This window comes from Adelges cooleyi, unplaced genomic scaffold, assembly GCF_023614345.1.
Source record: "Adelges cooleyi isolate 19-005CV unplaced genomic scaffold, UGA_ACOO_1.1 ACOO_flye_CR_arks_rails_tigmint_CR_PRNA_574, whole genome shotgun sequence".
NCBI lineage: Eukaryota > Metazoa > Arthropoda > Insecta > Hemiptera > Adelgidae > Adelges > Adelges cooleyi.
The window spans coordinates 3,397,281-3,420,661 of NW_026096268.1; the positions used below are offsets into that span (position 1 = coordinate 3,397,281).

The following is a 23,381-nucleotide window of genomic DNA, read 5'->3' on the forward strand; positions in this document are numbered from 1 at the left end:
GTGGCCGTTCGACCCGACCCTCCCCCGTTGCAGCCCCGTCCGGGTGTATACCGGATGAAATGCGTACCGACCGAGATCAGTACACCGTGCGGACTTACGCCCTACGCGCTAAGCGGACTCCCGTGTGTGTTATTTTTTTCTTTCGAAAACGACATGAGCTTTTTATGAACTTTGCACGCGACTACCAGAACACGGTGTCAATAATCGCGACGGCCAAGATTTATCCCCGGACGTTGAGCTGTCGATCGGCATTGGAATACCGACGTGACAACTGCGACTGCGACAGTACACTATAAGTAAGTCGAAAGCACTTAGACGCACTTTGAAGACTAGACCAATTACGGTAGTTTTTGTTGCTGTTGATAAATAACAATAATTATCGATTATACACGGTAATCAGTAATTACAATTGAGCGAAACGACCTAAGGCCGAAAATCCTAGTTAGCCCGCCGCGAGGACGTTAAACAGCTTTTTGGGAAACAACACAAGCGATCGATACCGGTCTCTCCTCCCGCGATGGACCGCTTTACCCTCGATGCCGCTCCCGCCCCCGCCCCCGCCCCCGCCCGCACCTCGTACCTGACAGCTAAAAAAAAAACTGTTTTGGCTGGGTTTTATTTTGTTTTCTAATTATCAACCCTTCACGCTCGCAGCGCAGTCTTTAATAGCGTGTAATAAGATACGCCGTTTCCGCTCATCCACTTAACTCTATTACCGAAAGGCACCAGCTAGGTTTCTCGTCGAGAGAGTACACAGGGTTTTGTTTTACACCCTCTAACAACGCGGCCTACTCTTCGGAGGGCAACATATTATAGTCGACGCCGATTACTCTTCTAGTGCTCTCGCGGTAACCATTCGCAGCAAGTGCCCGCGTTTATTCGCACAATATCAGATACACTGTTGTTAATTAATATCACACAAGTGGTCACGGCTCGTTCGAGTACCGATAAAAACTCAAAAAACAGCTCTCGGCCGCTGTTGGATGGATATAATGTGGGTAGTCGAGTAATAATTCAATAAAAGTATATCCAACTTGTATAGTATCTAAACTATGTAAAAAACCGATTATCAACGTTTTTACAGTTCGATATTTATTCATTTCACACTATCACGGCATTAGAACGCGTTGCGTAACTTTGAAAATCGATACACTCGTAGTTTTAAATACATTTAGTTAAAGCTTATCAATTAGAATGGACATATTTAAATTTAATACAACGTACTTAATAACATTTAATTATATTATATTATGTTAAACATAATCATTTCTGGCCAACGGTGCGTACGCGCACCATAAAATAAATACATCCTTGGCCGAAAATGGGTTAACCCTTCAGGTTTCTTACCAAAATTCGAAGTAGAAAAGCCTGATCTTATTATGTTTCCCTTCTAGACACGCGTACGTTGTTACTTACTTTCGTTATGTATAATATGCTGTTGAACATATCGAATAATAAGTATAACTATTATGTAAGTAATTATGATATCCTTTGTTGAATTTTTACATGATCAAATTTATATTGGTCTCTCCGGTGTGTCTATAATTTTGAAAACATTTTAATATAAGACTTATGTACAAATAAACTAATTTTAAATCTATATTACCCCGGCCAAATCTGAAACCTTATTCAAATCACACTCAACTTCCTAAATAATTATTATAGTTTTCACTATATTTCTATTCCGGTCACATGATTAGAACCACATTATTATTATTATAACGTTGTAACTAATCACCGTGTATATATATATATATATATATATATATGTCATAATTATGTTATCTATTTTCCAAACGCTAAAAATGTAAATTATACTAACAATAAGTTTAGATGACTTTGTCAGGGGAACTTTAAAAAAATAAAAATAAAATTATTATTATATGTAGTATTTTTTATATTTTTCTTCCATGTTGTTCCTCGAAAATCACCGTTTTCCATGTAAAAATATGCAATTTAGAATTAGTTTATTTTTTAGACAATAGGATCACAATGCGTTAATCATTTAAGTTTAACCTCCAGTCAAATAATCATAATTTTGATCTATTTTCACTTTCAAATACACGTTTACGTAACGCGCTTGTCACGTTTACGATATGCATAATATGTATTACTACGTCTATAATGTATGACTTGAGTTAGAAAAAAATAAATGAATCACATAAGTATTAGATAAACAATTTATACATTTACCTTTATATTTTATATGATTAACTGACACTGCAGTCAGATTGTTTCACCACACATAATATTATAGCAGGTACGTGTGCAACATATTATTTTTTCTTATTTTTCTAGACAACGTTTACTTTTTTAATTTTTTATCTTTTAATATTAATACTTGAGTAGTGGAATGAATAATTAAGACGTTGTCTCAGCATCAAAAAAGTAGACCAACTCTCTTAAGGAGTGGCTCCTTTGTTATGTATATTTTTTTATGAACTATGAATGGTACTGTAAGTTTTACAAGAACATAAGAGTTCATTCGTATAATTTTTTATTATTCCCTCATAGAAAAAAATTAGTAAACTACAAGTTAAGTGTTGCTACGGGTACCTACTCTAATAGTTCTGATAGTCTATTATCGATCAAATATATATTCGTGATGGTAACTGATGGAACACAACACGACCACTCCCTAAACCAGTTTATTGCTATAAAGTTAACAAGTATTTTTTTTTTTTTTTTGTACCACAAGCATCTGAAAATATGGAATCTGATTTTTAAAATTATATTACACTTTAAACATTAGATGACTTATATTTATTTATAAACAAAAGTGATAAACTCAATTGTATCTAACTGGTTTTAGGATTTAAATAGATTTCCTTGAAAAAAACCTGATCTCCACAAAAAGCATTCTACAATATTATATTATAATAGAGTAGTACTAGTTTTTTCCAACTGGAAAAAAAATTACTGAATAATTCCCTTGGTTACAATAAGACCTACCGCAAATGAAAGTTGTATTATAAATGAAATGACCGTGAACAAGTGATATTTTTTTAAAAACAGGATAAATGTCTAAAGCTTGTTAATTTATACCCCTGTATTTATTTTACCTCATATTTTTATTTATTATAGTGCAGTTGTGCATTGATCGCTATATCAATTTATTGTATACTTTATTGGATTTATATCCGTTGAAATAAAATTAATGAAAATAATTCTGGTATATGATCAAAATTATAAAACTAATTTGTATAAGAAGCTAAAAATGTTCATTTTTCTTAAATTACTTACCGCTTAATAGTATCCGTACCTTGGATCTAAAAAGGCCAATGTAATTTTTTTTATAAAAACCTGTTTGACTACTAAGCATGAAAATTAAAACACTCTTTATACCGCCTAAAATAATAACACTGTTTGGACATGAATAAAGATAATGAAGAGTTTTCTACAAAATAATCAACCTTATCGAAAACAGTAAGCTTAAAGCTCATCTATCGAAAGAAACGAAAAGTGAGATTGGCTATTTCAAACAGATACTAAAAATATGTTCAATTAAAAGCATTAGTTATAATGCCGGAAATGACTTTTTGTGTTATTTTTACTAGAAATATGAAAACCGTTTTTGCGGCGTTTGCTGCAATCGTTGTGGCGCATTTGACCATTCCGTATGCTTCTGTCTACGGTAGCCCGGACGCTAAACGGTTGTACGATGACCTCCTCAGTAATTACAACAGACTCATCAGACCTGTTGGAAATAACTCGGACCGATTGACTGTCAAAATGGGAATAAAACTATCACAGCTCATTGAAGTCGTGAGTACTTGATAAATATACAAATGGTTCATAATTGGTATAAATCGTTTAAATGCCAATCACACTACCAAAATTAATTAATTTTCCATGCGCCTTTAATATAGATTGCTTATAGGGCGTTTTCCGTCAGATTGTAATATTATAACATGAAACGTCAGTATTTTCTATTAATTGTAATGAACATTTCGACGTTTGCGGAAAGTATGGTTATTTATTAAAGTTTTGTTTTGGACAACTTAAATTATTAACAAAAATTACTCTTGGAACGCCCACCTGAAACAAGTTTTACATTCTTCACACAAAATAATATAAGTGTATAATATTTCATAAAAAAAAAAAGTTTTTATACCTTATGTAGTTTTAACTATAATACACGTTTCAATAATGTTTCCTAAATATCATAATCTTAATGATAACACACGTTTTATTTTTAATACATAAAACAAATATTATACATAAAATAATTTTTAATGTGTTTTGTTTCCAAATTTCTTTGTGAGTTCGTGCAAAATTAGTATAGAAAATAAACTAAATTTCCGAGTACACGTTACTATATAATTACTATTTATAAACAAAATTAATATGATATGTATTTTTTACGTTATAGAACTTGAGGAATCAAATAATGACTACAAACGTATGGGTTGAACAAGTAAGATATATTATAACTATTAGAGTGTTCGACCAGCAAAGTAAAGTATATATTCAATAATAATTATGATTTTTGTTTAGGAATGGACCGACTACAAATTGAAATGGAACCCCGAAGACTACGGCGGAGTGGATACCTTATATGTGCCTTCCGAGCACATTTGGTTACCGGACATTGTGTTGTACAACAAGTATGTTTACCCGTACAATCGTGTGTGCATTGATCTCGACAATTCCTAAACAGCATGTTCTTTACAGGAAAAACTACCGTTTAGGTCCCGCGGCTGTATCTTATAAAAGAGAATAGGATGTGTAACTATCGTGTATACATTGTTTTTTGTATTTTACCGACACGTTATCCATTTACTGTCTAAAAAACAAGTAGTTGATCTATCCTAATAGGTCGTGAAAAGTTCATAAATTCCGCTTTTTTTCGTTACTTCCCGGTGCTATTAGGGTCATTGACGGAAATTGGAGGGGGGGGGGCTTGGGATACTAAAAACCTTAAAACTTAAAATTAGTGTTTTTCTAAAGACCTACATTTATTTTTTAGTGTGAGATTTGTTGAAATAAAAATAAATGTACCACTAATTTTAAGTTTTAAGATTTTTAGAATCCCAAGCCCCCCACAAATTTCGGCCAATGATTAGGGTAAAATTGAATATCGCACATCCTCAAAGTGGCCCTATCTATTTTCTCGTACGATACCCGGGCACTAAAATTGAACTTTGCCGGATGTTTTCGGGTACTTCCCGTTAATGTCGCCCCCGTAGTATTAGCCTCTGTCGGTAACGTTTTGATTAAGTAACACACAGGAGTAATGGAGTAATATATTTTCACAGCGCGGACGGCAGCTACGAAGTGACCATTATGACCAAAGCGATACTCCATTACACGGGCAAAGTGGTGTGGAAGCCGCCGGCCATTTACAAGTCGTTTTGCGAGATCGACGTCGAGTACTTCCCGTTCGACGAACAGACTTGTTCCATGAAGTTTGGCTCGTGGACTTATGATGGATACATGGTGAGAAACAGTTAGCAGTTGTCTCGGTTGACCGGTTTCCATTCGGCGTGCGTCACTTGCGAAGTATAGTCTTTATCGGTCGGTGCGCAAAGGTAAATTCTCGGGGGGAACGAGGGAGATTCACACAAGAAGTAGACACACGAGTATACGTATACAAGTCGTTTTCAACAATTCATCAAGTATTTTAATATTATTATCACAGTATTGATTTGGATGTGACGACACGCACCGCAGTTGGTTAATTTTGACACGTATATTTAATGTATATTCACCGCAATCGTATTGTATGAACTATAGGACTCAGTCCGACCTATTTAGGACAAGACGAATTGTTTTTGTTCGGCGTTTTTTTACAAATTATGTATTTTTTTTTTTTTTAATGCATTTTTCCCCTCCCGTGTAGATGGATTTGAGACATATAGCCCAAGCGCCTGATTCGGACGTCATCGAAGTGGGCATAGACCTGCAGGATTATTATCTGTCGGTAGAATGGGACATCATGGGAGTACCGGCAGTGCGGCACGAAAAATACTATTCCTGTTGCGAAGAACCTTACCTGGACATATACTTCAACATCACGCTCAGGCGAAAAACCCTGTTTTACACAGTCAACCTGATCATACCGTGCGTCGGTATATCGTTCCTGTCCGTGCTGGTGTTCTACTTGCCATCTGAATCGGGAGAGAAGGTGTCCCTGTGCATATCCATACTCCTGTCGCTGACCGTGTTCTTTCTTCTCTTGGTTGAAATCATTCCTCCCACGTCGCTCACCGTACCCCTGTTGGGTAAATACCTGCTATTCACTATGGTGCTGGTTACGCTGTCCGTCTTCGTTACCGTGGCCGTGCTAAACGTTAATTTCAGGTAAGCCGCTAACAAATGAAATGGTTAACCTGAATACTAAACTAAATCGCCATTGATTTAAAACATTTACTTCTTCATGTATAATACTTACGCATAATTTTGTAACTTATGTACATAACTAAATTTCCCGAAGAAATACAAATATTTTTTTCAGACACCTGTATATTATGCTATTGGCATCATCCAAACATCAAGATGTAAATAACACGTTTTTATATTTTAAAAATTATTAAGACAAAACATTTAGGCAAATATATTTTATAAAAACATTATACTTATTCATTAGCAAACACAGCTTGAAAAATATCGATACAACAATATATTTTATATATATATATATGCGTTTAGTATTAAAATGATTTTTGCTACTTGGGATGGTATTTCGACGTGAAAACTAAACATTTAAACCGTTAAGGTAAGTGGGAATAAAACAATAACGTTGTGTATTGTATGTTATTAGATCGCCGGTGACGCACAAAATGAAACCGTGGGTGGTGAAAGTGTTCATCGTGATGCTTCCCAAAGTGCTGTTCATCGGTCGACCCAAGAAAGAGGACTCGATCGACGAGGACGAAAACGACAAGCACAACGGCATACTGTCAGGCGTTTTCGACGTACCTTCCGAGATCGACAAGTACTTGGGCTACGACCGTGGTTATAGTTTCGACTACGGGGTGCCGCCGCCTTTGCCGGTTTCCAGGTACGGCGGTTGCGGCATCGGTGGCGTTGGCAATGGCGGCGTGGCCAGCTCCAACGATACGGTGGTGAACATGGCGTCCGACGAAGAAGAAGACGACGGGGGCGTCGAAGAAGAAGACGACGATGCGATCGAGATCGATGCCGAAGACGAATACGAAGACATGTTCAGCCCGACCACGACCACGGACGACGGGTTGACCAGTCCGACGTTCGAAACCCACCACCATCAACTGCACCACCCCCGATGCCCGGTCGACCACCATGCCAGGCACGACCCTGCCATGCAAACCATCCAGGACGCCAAATTCATTGCTCAACACGTCAGGAACCAAGACAAGTTCGACGAGGTAAGCACACAAATAAAGCCAGAAGACTGCGACTTCAATGGTGCGGCGCGATTAGCTAGTAACTTAGACAGCCGTGTTGGACGTGACTGATTAATTGTTTTATTAAATTACACATTCGATTACGAAGCAATAGCATTGATTAAAATTAATCAATAACCGTTTCTACATTTGAAATTGGTAATCGTGATTACATTTTTTTTTAACCTCCCTAAAGCTTTATTAGATACATTTTTCGTGTAACTTGAACCTCTTAATATTTAAGAAAAGTTAAATATTTTAAAACAATAATAGTAAGAGTTATGACTAGTTAAAAATTAGTAATCATGTATAATGTAGTTATTCTAACCATCCCATATGGTTACTTTGTTGATTAATAACATACATTAACCTAACATTATAATTACTGACTACAATCATTAACCTTAGGTTACAACACTGAATTCAACAAAAAATAAAAAACCCTAATAACATGTACAATGTACCTACATAAAATACCTTATCATAATACATGTAACATATCAATAATTAAAATTCAGTTTATTATAATATAATTAATTTAATTTAGAAATTTTTTAATATTAAAAAACAAATTTTTGCCATAAATAAAAGCAAACATTCAAAAATCTGTTTCCTACATAACCTAGTAAAGTAGTCCAATCCCTCCTTACAGAATTGAAATCGGACCATCCTAAGAAGTCGAAATTTTGTCAGGCTTTTCGGTCTAGAAGGTCAAAAAAACAGACCGCTATCAATCCCCTTAACCGTAATAATATTATAGTTGATTCAACTATTATTTTTTTGCATGCGGTTAGTCCTGTTCTTTAATTTATTTTTAACTTTGTAACAAAATCCAGAGGACGACTATCAGTGTACCTATGTATGTATAATTAATTTAAGATAAAACTTATGTATATTACATTTTATTTTTTTAGATAATTGAGGATTGGCAATACGTTGCTATGGTGTTGGATCGACTATTTTTGTGGATATTCACGTTGGCTTGTCTATTGGGAACGGCCCTAATCGTATTCCAAGCACCAGCATTATACGACAAAACAAAACCTATTGACATCATCTACTCGAAAATTGCCAAACGAAAATTACAAAACACTTTATGAAATAACATAACACTACAAAGCTCAACTATGGATTTCGATAAAAAACTTAGTGAATACGAAACTATAAACGATAACAATCCTATAATGTATAAAATACATTCAGTTTTATTAATTTTTAAATTTGTATTATACATATTTTTTTCATTTATTTTCTTTTTTTTATATAATTGACTTATTATGTGAAAAAACCATGATTATACATATTAATCATTTACCACTTAATTATATATGTTATCAGTTGACGTTTAACATGTTATACTATTATTTTAGATTTTTATCTTATTATTGTCCAATTACGGTGCCATTTATTTATAATTTCCTTTTAACAACGGCATTTATTGGTGTTTTTAACGTAAGAATCCAGACTGCCGAATATTAATTTTATGTGTATTATGCTAGTTAATAATCGCGTTAAAACTTTGATGTATTGCTTGTTTAATGATATATTTAATCAATATGACAGATATAAAACATATTGTAATCAAAAGTCAAAAATATCGATTTATTATTATAAATATTGTTTTTTTTTTTCAAAACACCATTTACATTATTATACTTATTTTAATGAATAATTAGGTACTATATTAATATAAATATTAAAACTCCTCACTATGTTTATATTTATTATCACTTGTATTTGGCTAAAATTAATATTATATATATTATACAACTAACTCTAATGGTGGATTCAGTCCAACTCCAAGGTTTTGAATGCTGGTTTTTCAATAGAAAATAGTTTTTTCTTTTTGTTTGGTCTTTTTGATTCATCTGATTTATAATTTACATTCGAGAGGAACCAATCTTGATTTTTCAAAATCAGTGTCTTCCATTCCTCTGAAAAGTTAATAAACAAATAAAATAATGTTATATTTCAATTACTAATAAAATATGGTATTATATATTCCTAATTAACTATTGTAACTTCTTAAATTTTTATTTTACTCTAACTAATATTATATTTTATATATATATATATACAATAATATGTAATTGATTTTTTAAAACAAATACAATTCTTCATAGTTTAAAACTTTCTTAGTTAAATTAACATTTTTTAAATAATCGTTTTAATAAATTGTTTTAATTAATCACGTCGTAATTACGTGATACGAACGTTCTTCAACGTTGTTTTTTTTCCTATCGTTCCACCAAACACATATTTAACTTATTGTTTCAAAACAATCACTCACTCTTTAATGCGTATTATCAGTATAATTAAATAAAGAGTAGATAAATTAAAATATACCACCATAAATGTTCAGTTATAATTACACATAATATGACCAAATAATATATATATATATACCTTTTATCACATCCAAATTACTGTCGTATCCTCCAAACTCGGCTGGTAGAATCTCTCTAGGTATATGGTCCCAAAGGGTTTCTACATTTTTATGAAATGCTACCTAAAAAACAAAAACCTTTTATATAGGTGTCTCTCCGCGAATAGAGAACATCGCAATAATTACCCTAGCAAACATTTTCTTCGAGAGAAATGGTTTCAGGATACTTTTGGCTAGATCTACAAAAGTCGGCGGGAACATAATGTGTGTATGTTTCAAACGAAGTGGATAGGCTTTCTGTAAACAAACGTTAAAGATCATCAAAATAATACATTTTTGTGTAACAAAAAAGTGCCATTGGGAATGGAAACAAAAATATAACTATGTAAAATAATACTGTATAGAAGGATACTCGTCTAATAGTGGTTTTAGGTAACTTTAGAGTTGCACAAACAGCAATACAAGTACCAGTATATTTATAAATACATTATTTTTTTGTTTAATTCGAAAACCTTGAAGTCGAAATTATATACTTAGAATATGCATAAAAAAACATTAAACAGCAATTTATTTTAGTATTGGCCACGAGTATGAAATTGCGAGTTACTTGGATGACCATAATATTTTCAATAATTATTTTCCAGTAATTATTGTACACACAAAACGGTAATTAAGTACTTATAGCCCAAGTTTACGCATTAACCGCGATAAGTGCATAAATCATTGCCGGTAAAACCGTATAAAATTTAAAATAACTTAAAGCCATCAATTTTACAGGCAGGTTATTAAATAAAAATGTCATGTAAACGCAACGCTATCAAGATAGAAATTGATTTAGTTAATCACTTCACCTGATCAATATTTACACAAAGAATAAATAATAAGTAGACGATAATAATAAGCTTATCTGCTTATAATTAAGTTAGAGTCTGTTTCTACAATAAGAAATATTTATAAATATTATATATATATATATATATATATATATATATATATATATTGTTTTTTTTATATAAAGAAAGGAATATTAAAAATGTATCTTACTAAATACTTATTTTACATTCTAATTACATGTAAAAATAAATAAATGTATTATTATTACGTATACAACTGTGTAATAAAACTAACATTGTGTATTTTTTAAGAAGCGAAGTATCTTCTTTATCTTTATCTGGCTCTAATTGAAAATATATAAAAATTATATTAACTCAACACTGACTGTATTGACTTGACAAGGACCATCGTTATAAATTATAGTACACATTATTAACATAGACAATGAGTGCGCGTAACTAGTGTTGACAATATTATGAATATTATTATATTTTTCAACAATTAAGATGTATTTTATAAATCACGTTTTATGGAAAAATACATAATATATTCACAATATTATATTATATTTATAAAACGTTCAGTGCATTTACTACCAGAGAGCACATTTATCTCATTGAACAAGATTTAATAAGAATTATTATTCTTTGTTTTCACACTAAATGGTCGGTTTAATTGCGCATCAATATTACAAGGATGTAACAAAGTAACATTACAAAGTTGGTTTTCCGCCGGCTGAATTAATTAACCACTTTTTTAACGAGTTTCATAATATATTAAAAAAGCAACAATATTAATAGTTCATCGCGTGATTATAATTAAGTGTTAGCTATACACAAACACTATGTAGAAGTGCAAAACATTAGCCATTGTATCATTAAATGCGCATAAAAACTTTACCTGTCTGGTAACTTGTTTTTTAAAAATAAAACTTGGGATGATTATGAAAAGTAAAAAAATTAAATATTCAACGATAATTGGTAACATATTTCTACCTAACTGATACAACTAAATTGTTAAATCTAGATATAATATGTATATTAAACGTGGTTATATGTATATGTTGTAACTAACAATAACTTCATGAGTCAGCTATTTAAAAAAACATCTATCCCAAAATTAACAACAGTATTTTGTTTTTAATTTGAAACAAATTACAGTTTTTTGGTACGCAAATAAAGCTGTGAAGTGAAGAAGCAAAATATTGAAGATTTTTGGCTTTTGTATCAAAATCGTATTGTACAGTCGTCTCCAAATCGAATAACTAAAATTTAGTAAAATTATTCTACTTTTCATCATACCTCGAAAAGTATTGATACTACGGCAATTAAAACGATAAGATGTTGTATTTTATTTAGATCTATTTTTCACTATCCTAATCGACGTTTTAAAAAAGTCGAAGGCTGATTAAATAACTTTTTAGTTCGAGATAAGGAAAAAGGACAATTCGGGATATACCTTACCTGAGCGTGTTTGATGAGATTTCTGAGCTGAAGCAAGTCAAACTGACTGATGTGCGACAAAGTGGCGTACCGCGTGTCTATGATGACGTGTATGCCGGTGAAGTCTATTCCTTTGCGCTGACATATGTCTAACATCATGCGCATCCTTCGGTATATCTCAGCCGGTCGGAACAAATGAGCGTTGCGGTTATTGAAACCGTAGTGCATTATCCTAAGTCCGTCGGGGGTGTGTTTTGGAAACATCACCATTGTCCTGAAACGCGTACACCGTTCAATGTGAAAATTGTAAAAAAAACGTATCTATATATATATAGGTATACTGCAGGCTCGGTCGGTTAATACTCACAAGTATTCGAACAAATCGCTTTCTACGTAATCGGATAAATTGCGAATGTCGAACACATGAGGGAATAGTGATTTCAAACGGAAATGGCTTTCCACGGCCTTTTTGGATTTTTCCACGTTGTTTTTGGTCAGACGAAGGAACCCTTCGATCCAAAAGTTTATCTCGTCTAAATCGTACACGGAATACATTAATTACCTACTATAATAATAATATTACCGATTGGAAATATTGTTTTTTATGAAAACGCCGGGCAACTTACACGGAGATAGCGAATTACTTACCATTTTTCGATTCAGGGAACTCGGGTAAATGTGGTTGAGTGGTCATCCACTTTCTGATGTTAGCAACGTCTCTTTTCACTTGAGATTGATTCATATCGTACTCGTGGTACAGATTGGCTACCTCTTGGGAATTCGGCAAAATCAACAACTCCGACATTTTTCATGTACAACTTAGTAAAATCTAAAAAAAACAAAACACTTTAATAAGAATTATTTCGTCATCGTGTAGCTTAACGGGCCATGAAGGCCCAACGCTGCCATCATGAGATGGTTTCTTGACGAATTCGCTTCCGGGACGGGTCGTCAATCCGTCGCCGGAGAGGGGGTGGCGGTGCCTTTTTACCGGACGATTGCTCGCCCAGCAAACGGAGCGCCTGTGACCGAGTGTCGAACCGGCGACAGTGAGCGCTAACACACTGCCGCCTTACCCACTCGGCCACTCCTCTTAAATAAGAATTATTTAAAAAAAAATTTTAAAAAAAATACTACAATTTTATGAAAACAGTAATGTACACAATACTTATGATAAGAAAATATATATAGATTAATAATATTATAATAGTAACAGATTTGTCTTTATTAATTTAAAATTTTTTTCGAAACATCAGTAAAATATGTTTTCAATACAAATTGAGTGTTTCATTAAAAAAAAATATTGGTATCAACAGTTTACAAAAAAAAAACATTGTTTAGTAAATATACATACATATAAATGTACAAAACAATTTACATTATATTGTTAGTTCTGTACATATTGTATTACGTTGATTTCTCATATGTTAATTCATTTTATTAATTTAATAATATACAATTCATAGGAAATGTTATGTGTTATTGATACATAGGAACAGAAATATTATAATTATTAAATGAACTATTGATACATCGTTATAGTATATTATTTCCGTGCAGAAAGTGTGGGGAAATAATCAAACAAGTTTTTATTTAAAAGTATAATTTGATAAAATTATACATCAAAATATTTTCGACCAAACTTAAAAAAAATTTCTAAGTTGCTGAGGGAAAGTGGCTTTATTTTGAATGAAGAACCTAGTTAAATATTTATTATAGATAATAATGTGGTAACTTTTATAGCTTACAATTTTGTTCCATCGATCGATACAAACAACATACTTGTAGGTATTTTTCAAACTCATTATAAAATATATTTTAACGAGCCAATGTTAATTTTTATAATTAAATCGGTAAACACGTGGTAAGAGTTTACCTTCAAAACTAAAATAATAATTAAACATACAAGCAAATGAATGACTCACGCGTTAGCCATAGCTAAAAGTTTTCTTCGCAATAATATTGTATTGACAACTACACTTAAGTCGTATTATCACTGCAAACCAAAAATCGAGAAAAGTATATTTTTGATTGGACGTGTCACTGTTAAAAAAACTATTTTTAGATAATCAATTTTTTTTCCCGATGAAAAGCTCAAAAAAAATAAAGTGTATAAATTAAAAAAACGATAATTTTTGTTCGAGTGCTGTGAACAATTTTTAAGATAAATTTGACGATAGAACCGACGGATTATTAAAGCTTTTTGGATTAAAGGACACTTCAACTGTCGATACCACACGATTGACTGTGATATAAAGCAAAGGATTTCCACTATTTACTATGCACATTAAACCGGCGATATGTTATGCAAGTTTTTTAGTATAGAAAGAGAGAAAATCAAACCAGTCCGATATTTCGAGTTTCGTCGGATCATTAACCCAATAGACAAAGTTCGTGTTCAGACAATATGATGTAAGCGCACGGGAAAAGTCGGATTTTAATTGTTTTCCTTTCTATGCTGTCGCTCATACTACTATTAACATTATTAACCACATACTAGTTATCTATAATGAAATCAATGAACATGTCGCGCATGAGAACTGTATGCTTAACATAGGACCCATTATGTTAAATTGTTGTGTGTATGAGAATTTCTTCGAATTGGAAACAGCAGAGCCGAACAATGAGAATATTTTGTCGATATCCGACACAGGGAACCATCTGATTTAACCTATATCGATAAGTTGGTAGATCGTTAACTCTTCAAACACATGGTAATATTGACTATATTGTAATTATTTAGTGTGAATGCAAACACTGTAATTGTCTATTATAAGTTTTGTTAAGTGATCCGGCTCATGTAATGATATTGCCAACGACACTAATTATTATGGTAAGCAATTAGTTCTATAACGTATTTTGTACCGTTATTGTTTTCCTCGATTTATTTTGTCTGCCAAAATCGCAACAACCCAAGATGATTTAAAATTCAGTACCTAAGTCCTATCTCTAGTGTTCATACAGCAACCAAATATTAGTGTTTTTAAAATGTTTTCAACAAATAATTTATGTTAATACTTTTTAGTATTTTAACCCCGTGTTTTGGCAAAATATTTAACGTTTTAAAAATATTATTTACAAATTGTTGTTTATAATACAATACGTTGTTAAGTATTATGAAAATATTTCCAATTTTTTACTTATAATTTAAATATGATGTAAATATAGTTTTTTATTTTAATAATATTTTTTTAAACATAAAAAAACATGTCAAAAAAATATTTCAAAGTGTTTTATCACTATTAACTAACATTTTGGGTATTATAATAATATTTTATTTCAGTATGGGTGTAGATTAGTTGAGGTAATACGTGCTGCTTTTAAATATAATTAAATAATTAATTAATACAATAATAACACGTATATAATATTTCACGTAACACCTGATATTTGTCATTTTATTTTCATAATTATCAAACGTAGTCTGCAATAAGTAACGGCTAATTTTATGACAAAACTGGTAAATTTATAACTATCTTTAACATGTGTTATCAGCTAACGGGTATTGTCAGTTTCAACGACACGTGGTTAATCGCGTAATCGTTTTTTCTTTATATTTTTAGTGAAAATGTAATTTCTCAATAACTGATATAATAACATTACATATTATATAGATTAATTTCAGTGTATCGAAATAAGTAACCACTGTGAACTACAATACTTCATAGTAGGTAATATAACATACTATCAGAAAATGTATTTAAAAAATATAATGTATCTACTAGTAATGGAAAAAATATTGTTAAAATGTTTATCATAATTTAGCAACCTTCCGAATCGTTTATAAAATTACATACAAATGAATAAATGAAGAAGATAAGCACAGAAAATACAACTTATTTAAAAACAACCAAAAAAAGTTTTCACTTATATGCTGTACTTAAACTTTATGTAATATACAAACGACTTTGTCACACGTTCAGTACAAAATAAAATTAAAAAAAAATATAGCTAAACGATACTTACATAAAAAATTTAGGAAATCTTGTTTTTTTTTACTTTATAAAAATGCCAAACCTAATGTGACCAACATAAAGAAACTGTAAACACGCCGTTAATAAAACCCAAGGTACTATAATTGATTTTTTAAGTTAATTTGAAAAAAAAGTTTCTTATGTATATTTAATATGTATCAATGATAGTAATTATTAACTACAAACGTATATACAAAATATTTTATAAGAAATGATCAACTGGTAAAAAATATATACGTTTTTCTGTAAGATGTCCATCAGCTTTACCTATAAGATGGTTTATATAAGTTTCTATCAATCACAAGACTCAAGAGGCTATTTGCGATCATAGGGCCTTATGATTATCTATATATTTCTATAGACGGCTACACATTGTATTAAATAGGTTATCTAAAAATAAATATAACTTATAATTTCTAGGCTCTGCGTCAATCAAAATATGTTTTCGGTGAATGTTGAAACTTTTACTTTTAAGTCACTCTAAAAACGAGTACATCAAAATTAACGTGTTCCTACAAACCGCTATTCGGCTATAAACTAGTTGTACAAATAAGTCCAAGGTCAAAGTTACTTCATAATATTATTATGCTCAGGAAATGAGTGAACAATCGTTTAGCAATCACTCCTGTCTGAGACTTAGTGTCTAGCTATACGTTGTTTACACGCTTATGATGTCTACCCAATATTATTATTATTTTATAAAATTAAAAATATATATTATTTATTTGAAATATGTTACACTAACATTGTTATCAAAAACCAAAATACTATTGTAACTGACTGGAAGTGATTCATGTATACAAGGCAAGAGCTAGAAAACAAGATATTATGTCAATAACTCATCGCCAAAAATATACGATGCATGCAAATTATGTAACTAATAAACACAATATTAATTTTAAAAAATTAATACACGAGTTAAATATTCAAATGTGTATCAAAGTGTTTAAAATAAAGAGATAAAGAGATCAAGATTAAGATAATTTACTATTTTTTAAATCGTGTTAATAGATTAAGTTGTTGCAATTTCACAGGCTATGCAAACGACATATCTCTAGTTGTTGTTATGATACTTTTTTTACTAAAATTGTAATTATTCTTATGGTAATGAAGTGTTATATTATGCATGTTAATTCAAAAGTCAAATAACACACCAGTTTGAAAAAATAAAACGATCCATTTCAATATTTTTCGTTTGTAAAATTTAAAAACATCTTACGAAACTTGTAACTGGTTAGGTTTCAATTTATACAGGTGTTCAGAATTTTAATGTTTATATTGAAAAGTGGTCCGGGTAAAATATTTTATTTTCTAGTTATACGTAATCTCGATACTTTTGTCTGTGCCTGAAACTCACTATTGACTAGTCAATTACTTTTAATAATTTATCATGTTTTATTTAAAGTCATTGATAAATTTATGGAGTAAATAAAGAAATACTGATAGACAGAGATTTGCAAAGAAAGAAAATGTTGACTCCATTTGTACTACTACTGGATAAGATTACTACTTATCAATAAACTTATTACATTACATTTGCTCATCAACATATAAAATAATTATTTTCTATTATTGTGGTTATAAAATGTCGGAATTTAATATTTGTATATACATTTTCTGCAAGAATTATATTATAAATATGGTTATTACGAATATGTTTCACGGACAAAGCAGTACTAAAACTTTTTGACTCTCCTACCAATGTGTACAGCGTATACTGATTCATTATATTTGTATTACAAATGCTAATTTATACATATTTTAAAAGATCCGTATAATTATATTAATATATTCAATTTAATTACGAAAAACGCAAAAATATAATACGCAAAATTTTAAATGACTCACGATATAGAAAATATACTGCTTGACAGTAAATTTATCATATATATTCTTGTCAACAATTTAGGTGATAAATAAATAATTAATAATAGTCAGTACAAGTTTACTTAAAATATAACAAAAAAGTCCGTTGTACTTATACTATTTCCACAACTTCCCAATACTACATATTATATTGTTCTAATATAAAACTCATTTTTGACGTTTCTCGGATGTGAGAAATTCTAAAATCTGGTGATTCATGTTTTAAATTATATTATGATACGATGCGAGATTCATTTCATTTATAACTCACAGTTTTTTAGAAATTATTATTACTTAAATTTATACTATCACTTTCAAATTATTTTATTTTATTATTTTATTTTAAATTATTTTATTCACATTATTTAAATTATAATTGAATTAGAAGTTAGTAAAATAATTCGGCAGAAATTCAGTTTAGTGTTCTAGCAATTGTTTTTTTTTTAAATTATAATTAACAGATTTGTATTATAAAGTTCTAAAGTACTATACAATTTGTTTAACAAATTTGATTCAATTTAAGTCGCGGTGTACATTGTTCCACCTAATGATTGTTTTTTTAGTTTAGCAATACACCCACTATTGTATTTTTAGTATTAGCTTATATTAGATAAAATTAGTTTATCCAATCTGTGGTACTAGGGTCGATCGTCTATCTTTCCTAATAATAATAATAATACATTGTCTTTGTTACCAACATGCCATATCGTTATCAAACAATATAATAAAATATGTTCAGATACTTATTGTACTGTTGATTTAAATATTATAACAAACCAAAATCTTAATATAATGCGGAATAATTATTAATTTTTCAGTTTTTCTTTAATATAAAAAAGTTTTACCACAAACTTACTTTCTGAGCTTAATAGTCCCAAATTCGCGATTATAATAATTCAAATTAAAAAAAAAATTAAGAGAAAGGGTTTATGACATTTTTTTGGGTTCTGTTTCAATAGTACTATAACAAAATAATATCCTGTACAAGTTTGGAAGTATTTCGACTTCTTTTCCAAAATTTATAGCACACCGTAATATTAAATGGATAAATGTGTAAATTTGTTGAGGTGATTTTTTCGATTTGAAGGATAAGACGTGAATATTAAATATTTGGCTCAAAAAAATATTTTCAGGTACAATTTATAATCTATAGCTTTGTTACATAAAGAAATCGGTACATCGGCATAGAATATATATTTAGGGTAAATTCATCATAGTAAAAACAATATCTCCTCAGCTTCCGCATCGAAGCTAAAATAAATAAACGAAAACATACTACCTGTCTTGCTATTTACATGCAAGAGGTCAAGGGTAATTATAAGGCTTGTAATGTCACCTAACCGCTAAATAGCAAGGGTCTGGATAATGTTTCAGAAATTGTTCCGGACTAAAAATGTTTTTATTATTATATTACACTAGTAATTACACAAGTATGTTGTTTAATGACATTTTATAATATAATTTATTAGTGTTTAAGATCACATGTTATTTTACAAAATACTTTATTATATCAATTGCATTCCTATAATATAGGTAAACTATAAAATAAAATATACCATAGTCTTTATATTTTATTATCTATACCGACAAAGTATACCATTTCAACAGATAGTTAGTTAGTGCGTCAGTGGAAAGATTAAAATTGATTGAAAATAAAGACTAAAATGTAAAATCACTTTCTAGAATATCTACTTTCAAATAAAAAAAAATATTTTTGTTTTACCCTACTGTGGTATCCAAAAGACAGATTATATATATATTTTTTTAGTTATAGATGTTTATAACTCAGTTTATTAAAACAAAATAATATGTTTTAGCCATGACAAGTTGTAAGCTTTCCAATATATCATTTTTTAATTATTTAACAGATGTATCCACGAAAGTAGTTTTTCGTTAAAAATTCGCAATCACACCGAATAAATTAAAAAATAAGTAAACAGGCATGACTATTTAACCTTAACTAAATTTACATATTGCAAATGCCTCTTAGATAAAATACTGACAATTTTTTACTCCGTAATAAATATTCTTTTTCGTTGGTTGTTAATATTAAGCCAACCTAATGTACTGCAAAATGTACTACGTCAGACTATGAAGCAATGAAGTGTATTCATAATTCAAAAATATGTGGGCGTCATATGAATAAATAAACTTTGCATAATATTATAAGCTACTTTTAATCCTGTTTTAGGCATCGATTAAAAATCCTTCATTATTAAAATATTTAAGGAAACGATAAATAAAAATAACTATAATACTGAATTCTATGTGAGAAAACCCACATAGTATGTTGTTTTAAACAAGATGCCTATAAATTAGTTATTCAATTAAAGGTACCAGTTATGTGCGTCACATTCTTTTGCAAATTATTTGAATATTTTCTTGTAAATATTAACTATTTTGTTTACAGCCAACATAGTCTAATAATAATAATAATAAAGTCATAACTTTTTCTTGAACCGTTGGATAAGAAATCGCACAGTTTTTTTATTAACTATCAATCACACTTAACCAGAAGTATACACAGTAGCTGTAATTTATTATTTCATGGTTTTCATTCGAATAGTACTATAGCATTAAGTCATACTAAATTGTATGTTACATCAAACGTTTGTTATTGATACCCTTAATTTTTTTACCAAAGACAAACATTTTCCGACTTACAATAATTGTTATACGAACTCGATTTAACTTTTATTAACTCTATTTAGCACTTAACTCTATAATTTTAGGCGTTCTACAAATTCAAAATAAAAAATCATTTTGGTTTTGTAGTGTGTATAAAATGAATGTACTGTTATAATATCATGACATATTACACAGTAACAAACATGTCATGTTTGATGAAATTATTCAGTTAAATCATAACATTGTACAAATAATAGCTTTGTCTTCATTCTAAAATACTGCAATACTATACACATTGTGTAGCTCAGTATTATGTACACAATATATCGTTTAAAAAAATACAATAAGAAAAACATGATTAATAACAAACCTTGAACAGATAAATAACTATTGATAATATGAAAAATCCCAATGATACCGCTACAAATGTAAGACGCACGTGAGACACTCCTTAAGAACTTAAAATTGCTTAAAACATTTTAAAAAATAATGCTAAATAGTTCTCTAATTTACAAAAAAACAAAAAACCGGTTGAATTTAATATTTTAATATAAGTTATCATATTTAATCAACAACAACCATTTTAATCATGTATATTTTAATACAACCATTTAAATTGTTTTATCTTCGAGTAAAACAGTTGTTTTAACTAAAAAAAACTATTTAATAATTGTGGTTGTTTATTTAAGGAAACATAATATATTAACTTTTTAAATTATGCTATTATTAAATATATTAAAGAAAAAACCACTTGTAATTTTTGCAAGGACTTAAAGTTATTAAATTACTACATTATAATTACATTACCGAAATTATTATTCTTAAATAAATATTAAAACGTATAATACCTACGTTTAAATTGTGACACTGGTTTTTTTTTATAAAAGAATATTTTAATGGATAATTTACATAGTTAGTTTAGCATTATTTAGTATAGATTGGATAAAAAAATGTTTCATAAACTACATAATTTATATTTATTTACATTAAACAACGTGTAGCATAGAATAAAATACAATGCCGTTAGTACAACTAAATCCGGTAACCAGTTCTTGTAATTAAAATTACAATTACAATTCGATATTATATTTTATTTGTTTGTTATTGATATACGTTGGTTTAATAAAAAGCATAGTATGTTTGTTAACAAATGTCTTATTAAACATATTTTATACAATTAATTCAAAAAAACTACATGAACAATACAGTCAATACGATAATAATATTCAATAAAAAAATTAAAATATTCATCAGTTTTATAATTGGGTAAAGTGTTATTGTTTTAGAGAACAATGTAAGACAATCTAATAAAAAAATGTAAGATAGTTTAACTTGTATCGATTATTAAAAACACTTAATTACATTTTTTAATGCTAATAAAAAATGTATGGACAAAATTAAATATCTACAAAAAAAAATGTTCTCTTTATTATTTTAACGAATTTATAAAATGCGTTTTCCTATAAAATTGGAATCAAATTCATCAGCCACGGTGCAAATATTTTTTAAAAATCTACAAAACCAGAATGGAGCAACAACATGGGTGCACCCTGGACGTGTTCATATAAAATGCACAGATAACTAAATATGTTTAAAAATTTAGCACTGAATATTAATATGCTATCCGCCGTAGAAAAAACCCTATACATTTAATTGGAAAAAGAACAATAAAATAAATACTAATAGCAACACAAACATTTTATTTCCATAACCAATCATCAATCGAATAGTCATAAAAAACCTTAACAATATAGAGTAACACATTATTTATTACTTTAATCGCTACTATATTTGACACACATTTTATGGTTTTTACTTTTAAGTAATATGGCAAGTAATATGGATTGAACTAATGAAATTGTAGGTTATTTTAAATTCAATTATAATTTATGTGCATTACCTTCTAGTTTTAAGGACATGTTGTATACTTGTTTTCTGGCATTTATCTGCAGTCATCGCAAACGTGTTTATGCGGTAGATTTAAGTTTTAACTAACTGACTACCTACCTAATAAAGGATAAATTATCTGTAATGTATTAAAGCCATGCATACATGTTTTAAACCGATAGTATATAACATTTATAATATTACCGGTCGATTTTTTTCCTGTGTTTAATAGTTTCCTGTTCCTCATCCGACTGAAACGAGATTTACAAAAATGTCCCACTAACCCACTAGGAATTTGATAATTAACTTAATTAATTTACAATAAATAATTTATCTTACTATGTTTATCTGGTAAACCCTCTAAGGAGTTACTAACGGAAAAACGAAATCAACTATTTTATAAGTTAAGGCTGATATAGTTATCCTTACAAAAATACTATTTTGTTTTTTTATTTTTTAGTAACAATCACTAATAATAACAAATAGTATTATTGTTTGTCCTGTTCCGACAACGACCAACGCATTTGTACACCGTATGGCTGTTTTGTTAACAAAACCGTATGTATGTTTGATGGTGGAAATAAAAAAAAAGGTTTACTGACCTGTTCAATAAGAAAAACAATCCGACATCAGCCACGGGCCGTGGAAACTAAACTGTCTGGCCGCCGAGCTCACGGATGGACTACTATTATCCGAACAGACGAAGAACGCGTCGTTTTACCAGTACAGGAACACAACACCGTTGAATATAAAATTCTACCAGTTTTCCTTGAATTCACACAACGATCAGATCGCGTAAACGAGTTTTTTTTTAATCCAATCATCATCGTTATTATTATAATATATTTAAGTATCCGAAGATGGTGCACGAATATTCAATTAAAACAATAACAAAAAACAATCAACACTCCGGATATATGTATGTATATGATTTTGGTGGAGTCCACGAAAACCTAAGAGCTATCGGTGTAGAACAGTGGTTAACCCATTGTCTATA

At 29.9% G+C, this 23,381-nt stretch overlaps 2 protein-coding genes across 5 annotated transcripts; one reads left to right on the forward strand and one right to left on the reverse strand.

Moving 5' to 3' along the window:
* Positions 1 to 83: 83 nt before the first annotated feature.
* Positions 84 to 9,294, forward strand: LOC126842755 (acetylcholine receptor subunit alpha-like 1). Of its 3 annotated transcripts, none has more exons than XM_050579889.1 (8): positions 84 to 296; positions 3,558 to 3,765; positions 4,373 to 4,417; positions 4,498 to 4,607; positions 5,259 to 5,439; positions 5,843 to 6,303; positions 6,764 to 7,349; positions 8,282 to 9,293. In XM_050579889.1, the coding sequence occupies exons 2-8, from the start codon at positions 3,562 to 3,564 to the stop codon at positions 8,465 to 8,467; spliced, it is 1,773 nt and encodes a 590-aa protein (XP_050435846.1). In that variant the 5' UTR covers positions 84 to 296; positions 3,558 to 3,561; the 3' UTR covers positions 8,468 to 9,293. The 3 variants fall into 3 exon arrangements, with proteins under 3 accessions (XP_050435846.1, XP_050435845.1, XP_050435847.1); XM_050579888.1 differs by lacking the exon at positions 84 to 296 and adding an exon at positions 812 to 994 and having other exon boundaries at positions 8,282 to 9,294; XM_050579890.1 differs by lacking the exon at positions 84 to 296 and adding an exon at positions 2,199 to 2,260 and having other exon boundaries at positions 8,282 to 9,294.
* On the reverse strand, positions 8,949 to 23,124 carry LOC126842758 (alpha-tocopherol transfer protein-like). Of its 2 annotated transcripts, none has more exons than XM_050579892.1 (7): positions 22,987 to 23,124; positions 12,678 to 12,858; positions 12,397 to 12,562; positions 12,051 to 12,303; positions 9,940 to 10,050; positions 9,774 to 9,876; positions 8,949 to 9,301 (listed from the first exon to the last, which is right to left on the reverse strand). In XM_050579892.1, the coding sequence occupies exons 2-7, from the start codon at positions 12,832 to 12,834 to the stop codon at positions 9,156 to 9,158; spliced, it is 936 nt and encodes a 311-aa protein (XP_050435849.1). In that variant the 5' UTR covers positions 12,835 to 12,858; positions 22,987 to 23,124; the 3' UTR covers positions 8,949 to 9,155. The 2 variants fall into 2 exon arrangements, with proteins under 2 accessions (XP_050435849.1, XP_050435850.1); XM_050579893.1 differs by lacking the exon at positions 22,987 to 23,124 and adding an exon at positions 13,955 to 14,271.
* Positions 23,125 to 23,381: the final 257 nt, after the last annotated feature.

Excerpts from the sequence above, each read along its gene's own strand:
- LOC126842758 (XM_050579892.1), bottom strand. The coding sequence starts at position 12,834 with ATGTCGGAGTTGTTGATTTTGCCGAATTCCCAAGAGGTAGCCAATCTG. Across the intron at positions 10,051-12,050 it reads ATCTCATCAAACACGCTCAG|AAAGCCTATCCACTTCGTTT; the intron begins GTAAGGTATATC and ends GTTTGTTTACAG. Across the intron at positions 9,877-9,939 it reads CGAAGAAAATGTTTGCTAGG|GTAGCATTTCATAAAAATGT; the intron begins GTAATTATTGCG and ends TTTGTTTTTTAG.
- LOC126842755 (XM_050579888.1), top strand. Across the intron at positions 4,418-4,497 it reads CAAACGTATGGGTTGAACAA|GAATGGACCGACTACAAATT; the intron begins GTAAGATATATT and ends ATTTTTGTTTAG. Across the intron at positions 6,304-6,763 it reads GTGCTAAACGTTAATTTCAG|ATCGCCGGTGACGCACAAAA; the intron begins GTAAGCCGCTAA and ends GTATGTTATTAG.